The 6,468-nt window shown below is 64.7% G+C and overlaps 1 protein-coding gene across 1 annotated transcript; it reads right to left on the reverse strand.

Moving 5' to 3' along the window:
* Positions 1-687: 687 nt before the first annotated feature.
* Positions 688-4,322, reverse strand: LOC309599470 (uncharacterized protein). The gene is made up of 2 exons (XM_082330956.1): positions 4,261-4,322; positions 688-1,938 (listed from the first exon to the last, which is right to left on the reverse strand). The coding sequence occupies exons 1-2, from the start codon at positions 4,264-4,266 to the stop codon at positions 820-822; spliced, it is 1,125 nt and encodes a 374-aa protein (XP_082187082.1). The 5' UTR covers positions 4,267-4,322; the 3' UTR covers positions 688-819.
* Positions 4,323-6,468: the final 2,146 nt, after the last annotated feature.

A 6,468-nucleotide genomic window follows, 5' to 3' on the forward strand; every position in this document is an offset into this window, starting at 1 on the left:
CAGGAGGACAGCGGGGGAATAAACCGCAGCCGCTCGATTTCTCAGACGATACGGGGGGCAGAGCTGCGTGCGTCTGCTCACGATGCAGCCGGGCCGCAGACAGAGATCAGAGGTGCCGGCAGAAAGGGCTGGCCGGCGGGACGGGGAGGGAGCCCGGGGGCCGAGCCACGGACGCTCACGGCAAAGGAGTGAGGGGGGAGGCCAGGCCATGGCGGCTCAGCCCGCTCCCCCGAGGGCAGCACGCGCCGCCCGAGCAGCAGCAGAGCGGGAGTTTGCAAATGCAATTTCATTCCGGGCTGGTGCCAGCCCCTGGCAAGTCACTGCTCTGCCTCTTCCTTCCCTTCCCCTCCCAAGCGTGTTTACGCAGCAAGTTTTATATCTTCAAAGGGGTTTTGCCTTCTTATTTCAAGCCTCCTGCTGGTTTCAGCCTGACGGAGGGGCCTCGGGACAGAGACATGCTCCCAGAGCCCCAGGCAGCCCTCTCCCTCGCCCGGCCCCGATCCCCGCTTTGCCCACGCGGCACACAACACACCACCAGACTGCTCAAATCCTGGAAGAGAGCAAGGGCACAAAATACATTCCACTGCCTGAAACCACCGCGGCAAAACCAGCACGAGTGTGATGCAGCCGCCCCCCTCCCCGCCCCAGGAACGGCTGGTGCAGCCGGCAGCCTTCCTCGCTCCGCCGGTAGCCTTCAGCAGAGGCGAGAGGGTGCAGTCCTTTGCCGAACAGCCCGGTACCGCTGGGCCAACGTTTGCCGGAGTCCGTGGGAAGTCTGTGAGCAAGGATGCGCGGGGCTGCTTCTCCCTGCTGGCCCCGTCAGCCCTCCCCGCAGCTCTCGAAGTACTGGCACATCAGCTCGCGCACTTGCTCGGCCCGGCCGTCCTCCATGGCGGCGGGCGCGGGCTGGCAGGGCTTGGGCAGCTCGGTCGGCTCGGTGCCCTCCAGCCACTCCTCGTTGAAGGGGTTGTCGTGGGCTTCGCAGACGTTGTGCAGGATGCAGCAGGCGAGGACGAGGGTGGGCAGCAGCTCCAGGCTGCAGTCGTCGCACTTCAGGAGGATCTGCCAGCGCGCCTTCAGGCGCAGGAAGGCATTCTCGATCACGCTGTGCGCCCGCTTCAGGCGGTAGTTGAACTGCAGCTGCCGCTGGGTGAGGTTCTCGTCCTCCTGGTAGGGCTTGAGGATCCAGTCTTGCAAGGGGTAGGTGGCATCGCCCAGCAGCACGTACTTCTGCGCCTTCCCCATGAAGTGCTTGGGAGGGTTGGGGCACAGCCGGCCCTCCTTGGCCAGCACCCACAGGCTGGAGCTCTCCAGGACCGCGCTGTTCTCCATGCTGCCGGGAAAGGCGGTGGAGACGTCCCAGAACTGGCCCAGCCCGTCCACGGTGGCCTGCGTCAGGATGGAGTGCCAGCCCTGGCCGTTGCAGTAGTCGGCGCTGAGGCGCAGGGGCGGGTGGATGGGGATGTGGAGGCTGTCCAGGGCGCCGATGCAGTGCGGGAAGCCCCAGCGGGTACGGAAGATGCGCACCATGTTCTCCAGCTCCTTCTCGTTGGGCAGCCGGAGGTAGAGAGGCTTCAGCAGCAAGACGACGGCGTAGCTCACCTCCCGGACGCACGTCTGCACCGTAGAGGGTCCCACGCCGAAGAGCGGGCTGAGAGTCTGGTACTCCACGTTGGTGGCCAAGTGCCACAGGGCCACGGCCACCCTCTTCTCCAGGGGCAGGGTGGGGTGGAAGTGGGCGCTGTGTGGAGCCAGCCCGGGCCGCAGCTGGTTGCAGACATAGAAGAAGGTCTCCTTGGACATCCGAAACTTCTCCAGCCAGTCCTGGGGCCCAAACTCCTTCAGGACCACCCGCTCCCACCAGTCCGCGCTCCTGACACTGGGCCAGGCGCGGGGGTAGAAGTAGCAGCTGGTTCTCCTCCGGCGAGCGATCAGGAGCTGCAGCACGGAGGGGAGACAAGAGGGGCGTGAGATGGCACTTCCCCACCGACAGCCCCCGCCCAGCGCTTCGCTGGGACCCCCCGCGACCGCCAGCTGGCTCAAGCGACCTGCGCAAGGCAAGGAGGACGCCCAGCACCATGCGGCCGGTGGTCCCGACCGGCACCACCACTGGGTCAAATCCTCCTATTCCTGGGAAACGCCATCGCAAACCCACCGGGCCATAGTTGTGACCCTGGACAAGAGGTCCCGGTGCCGCAGACGAGGAGCCTTCCGGAAAAGTCCCCTTTTTGGGGCGGCCGCTTACTCTGTGGTTTTATTTTTTAATGAGTATTACTTGCTTTCCTGCAACTGAGTGAACCGCGGCCTTGGTCGTGATTTGGAAGGGACGCAAGCACCCGCGCTCCTGGCCCCTCCACAGGAATCGTTTATCTGTTATTAAATTCTAAAAAACATCTTTAAGCCGAAAAGAGGCTTTTTTCACCTTCCTCAGCAACTGCCCGGGCAGGTGGGCTCCCTGCGTTCGCCCCCCAGCCTGTCCTCGCCGCCATGTGTCCCCAGGCCCCTCGTATCCCCCATCCTCTGCGGCCCCCACCTTTGATGTCACCCCCTCCTTCATGTCCCTGTCCTTTGTGCCTGGCTTCACGCCCCGCGTCCTCCAACTCCCCTGTCCCTCGTGTCCCCCCATCCTTTGTGACCTCTGTGTGTCCCCCTGTGTCCTTTGTGTCCCCCAGCTTTCCTATCCCTGTGTTTCGTGTCCCACATGTCCCCCACGTCCACAATCCTTTGTGTCCCCATGTGACCTCTGTGTCCCCTCCATGTCCCACGCGTCCCCCATCCTTCCTGTCCCTGTTTCATGTCCCACGTGTCCCCCATGTCCATGACCCTTTGTGTCCCCATGTGACCTCTGTCCCCCCCATGTCCTTTGTGTCCCCCATCCCTCTTATCCCTGTGTTTTGTCCCCCACATCCGCCACCCTCTTTGCCCCCCCATGTCCCGTGTCCCCCATCCTTCCTATTCCGTGTTTTGTGTCCCCCATGTCCGCCACCCTTCATGTCCCCATGTGACCTCTGTGTCCCCCCCATGTCCCACGTGTCCCCCATCCTTCCTATCCCTGTGTTTTGTGTCCCCCATGTCCGCCATCCTTCGTGTCCCCATGTGACCTCTGTGTCCCCCCTGTGTCCCACGCATCCCCCATCCTTCCTATCCCTGTTTTATGTCCCACGTGTCCCCCATCCTTCCTGTCCCTGTTTCGTGTCCCACGTGTCCCCCACGTCCATGACCCTTTGTGTCCCCATGTGACCTCTGTGTCCCATGCGTCTCCCATTCTTCCTGTCCCTGTGTTTTGCGTCCCACATGTCCCCCACATCCACGACCCTTTGTGTCCCCATGTGACCTCTGTCCCCCCCATGTCCTTTGTGTCCCCCATCCCTCCTATCCCTGTGTTTTGTCCCCCACATCCGCCACCTTCTGTGCCCCCCCGTGTCCCTCATCCTTCCTATCCCTGTGTTTTGTGTCCCCCATGTCCGCCACCCTTTGTGTCCCCGTGTGACCTCTGTGTCCCCCCCATGTCCCACATGTCCCCAATCCTTCCTATCCCTGTTTTGTGTCCCCCATGTCCGCCACCCTTCATGTCCCCATGTGACCTCTGTGTCCCCCCCATGTCCCACATGTCCCTCATCCTTCCTATCCCTGTTTTGTGTCCCCCATGTCTGCCACCCTTTGTGTCCCCGTGTGACCTCTGTGTCCCCCCCATGTCCCATGCGTCCCCAGTCCTTCCTATCCCTGTTTTATGTCCCTTGTGTTCCCCATCCTTCCTGTCCCTGTTTCGTGTCCCACACGTCCCACATGTCCCTGACCCTTTGTGTCCCCATGTGACCTCTGTGTCCCCCCGTGTCCCACGCATCCCCCCTCCTTCCTGTCCCTGTGTTTTATGTCCCACGCGCCCCCCACATCCGCGACCCTTTGTGTCCCCGTGTGACCTCTGTCCCCCCCCGTGTCCCTTGTGTCCCCCATCCATCCTGTCCCTGTTTCGTGTCCCCCACCCTCCGTGTCCCCATCTGACCCCTGTGCCCCCCCGTGTCCCCCCCCTTCCCACCCCCGCACTTTGCGTCCCCCACCTCCCCCCATTCCCCATGTTTTCCCTCCCCACGCCCCGTGTCCCCCCGCGCCCTTCCCACCCCGCTCCCCGCCCCCCCCCCAGCTCCCCCGTCCTTTGTGTCCCGCTCTCCCCCACCCTCCCGGCCCGGCCCCTCCCCGCGTCCCCGCCTCCCTTCCCCACCGACCGCGCCCGGCCCCCGCCGCCCCCCGCGTCCCGCTCACCGTCATGAGCCGCTTCTGCCGCTGGCTGTAGTAGTGCCGGAGCCAGGCGCGCCGCTGCGGCCCGTCCCAGCCCCCGGCCCCGGCCCCGGCCCCGGCCCCGGCCCCGGCCCCGGCCCCGGCCATCGCCCGCCGCCCGCCCGCCCGCCGCCGCGCCAGCGCGCAGAGCAGCACCAGCAGCCGCTCCTGCATTTTCAAATCGGGAGCCGGGGCCGCCCTGGAAGCGATCGGCCCTCGGGGTCACGACGGGACCGGGGGGCGGGACGGGACGGGACGGGGCGGCACCGCCGCCATCACCGCGGCACCGCCGGGCTCCGCCTCGGCCGCTCCCCGCTCCCGTCCGTCCCCGTCCCCATCCCCGTTCCCCATCCCTGTTCCCCGTCCCCATTCCCGTTCCCCGTCCCCATTCCCATTCCCCGTTCTCCATCCCGTTCCCCGTCCCCGTTCCCCATCCCTATCCCCGTTCCCCACCCCCGTCCCCCTTCCCCATCCCCCTTCTCCATCCCTTTTCCCCTTCCCCATTCCCCATCCCCGTCCCCATTCTCCATCCCCTTCCCCATCCCCGTTCCCCATCCCTGTTCCCCGTTCCCCATCCCCGTCCCTGTCCTCATCCCCATTCCCCATCCCTGTTCCCCATTCCCCATCCCCGTCCCCCTTCCCCATCCCCCTTCTCCATCCCTTTTCCCCATCCCCCTTCCCCATCCCTGTTCCCCATCCCCATTCCCCATCCCCGTTCCCCATCCCTGTCCCCCCACACTGGGGCCCTGGACCCCTCGGGCTGCCCCAGCAGCCGGGATAGAGCCCGGCGTGGTGTCCGTCCTCGTCAGCATGGCTGCGTTGGGTTTGCAGCAGGGCTGGAAAAGGAACACTGGGAACTGAGCTTGCACAAGAAAAAATAAAACAAAAAAACCCCAGCAGGCCGGGGCGGTCCCTGGTTGTGCCCCGGGAGCGGTGCCCCGGTTCCCCAGAGCCCGCTGGGTCTCCGGGATGCGCCACAGCGGGGGATGCTCCGCACCCCGGGGCCCCGTGCGGCCGTGGGGAACGGGGGTGCCCCGCCAGGGACGGGGGTCGTGTCCTGACTCCAGGGGGGGTTTAGCAGCAACAATTCAGGTTCTCCCTAAGTTGCCAATTATCAGCTGCTGCTTGTTGTAAATAACAGACGGGGGAGCTTCAAAGAGGGGCTCGATTCATCACGGGAGACGGAGCTGCGTTAACACCGGGGGAATGGGGCGCCTACCTTCGGCTGGGGCTGCACGGCTAGAAGGCGCGTCCCCTGGGGGGTGGATAGGGGATCCCTCTCTGGAGGGTGCACCGGATAAAATTGAAGAAGGTGCCGCGAACCAACGCAGCCTAAGGGAAGGCCACCCTGACAGAAAACCCACTGGCCCTCCAAGTCATGGGGGTTGGGCAGGAGGCCAACTACCTCCTCCCGGAAAAAAAATAAAAAGTTGCAGAAACGACGAGCATCCACTCGGAGATGGAGAAAATCAGTAATGAAGTGAGGAGGAGGAGATGGAACTGGATCGGTCATGTCTTGAGGAAAAAAACAACAGAAGACTGCGCTGTGGCCCTTGGGACTCCAGAGCACGCAGCCGCAGACCGATCGAAGTGGAAGAACGATGCTCGCGCCTTGTGTGCCTCCTGGCACTGAGAGAATTCAGATCAGATTCAGATCAGAATGAGGCGCCTGTGGCCTGTTGATGGCTGCTGTACGGCCGAGATGGGCGGTCGGTGCCGGGCGGGCTGTCGGTGGGACGCTGGCGCTGGGTTAGGAGAGCACCGGAGCGTTATGGGTGGGCACAGTCTGTGGAGATGGGACCCTCCGCCTCCTGTGACCCATCATAACAGCACCCTGGCTTGTATCAGGAACAGTGTGGCCAGCGGGAGCAGGGCAGGGATCGTCCCCCTGCGCTGGGCACTGGTGAGGCCGCCCCTCGAGTCCTGTGCTCAGCGCTGGGCCCCGCACCCCAAGGCGGCCATGGAGGGGCTGGAGCGTGGCCAGAGCAGGGCAGCGGGGCTGGGGCAGGGGCTGGAGCACAAGGCTGGGGAGGAGCGGCTGGGGGAGCTGGGGGGGCTCAGCCTGGAGAAGAGGAGGCTGAGGGGAGCCCTCCTCGCTCTCTGCAACGGCCTGAAAGGAGGCTGGAGCCGGGGGGGTCGGGCTCTGCTCCCCAGGAACGAGCGATGGGACGAGATGGAACGGCCTCAAGCTGC

This window comes from Platalea leucorodia (genome assembly GCF_965183815.1).
Source record: "Platalea leucorodia genome assembly, chromosome: 21".
Lineage (NCBI taxonomy): Eukaryota > Metazoa > Chordata > Aves > Pelecaniformes > Threskiornithidae > Platalea > Platalea leucorodia.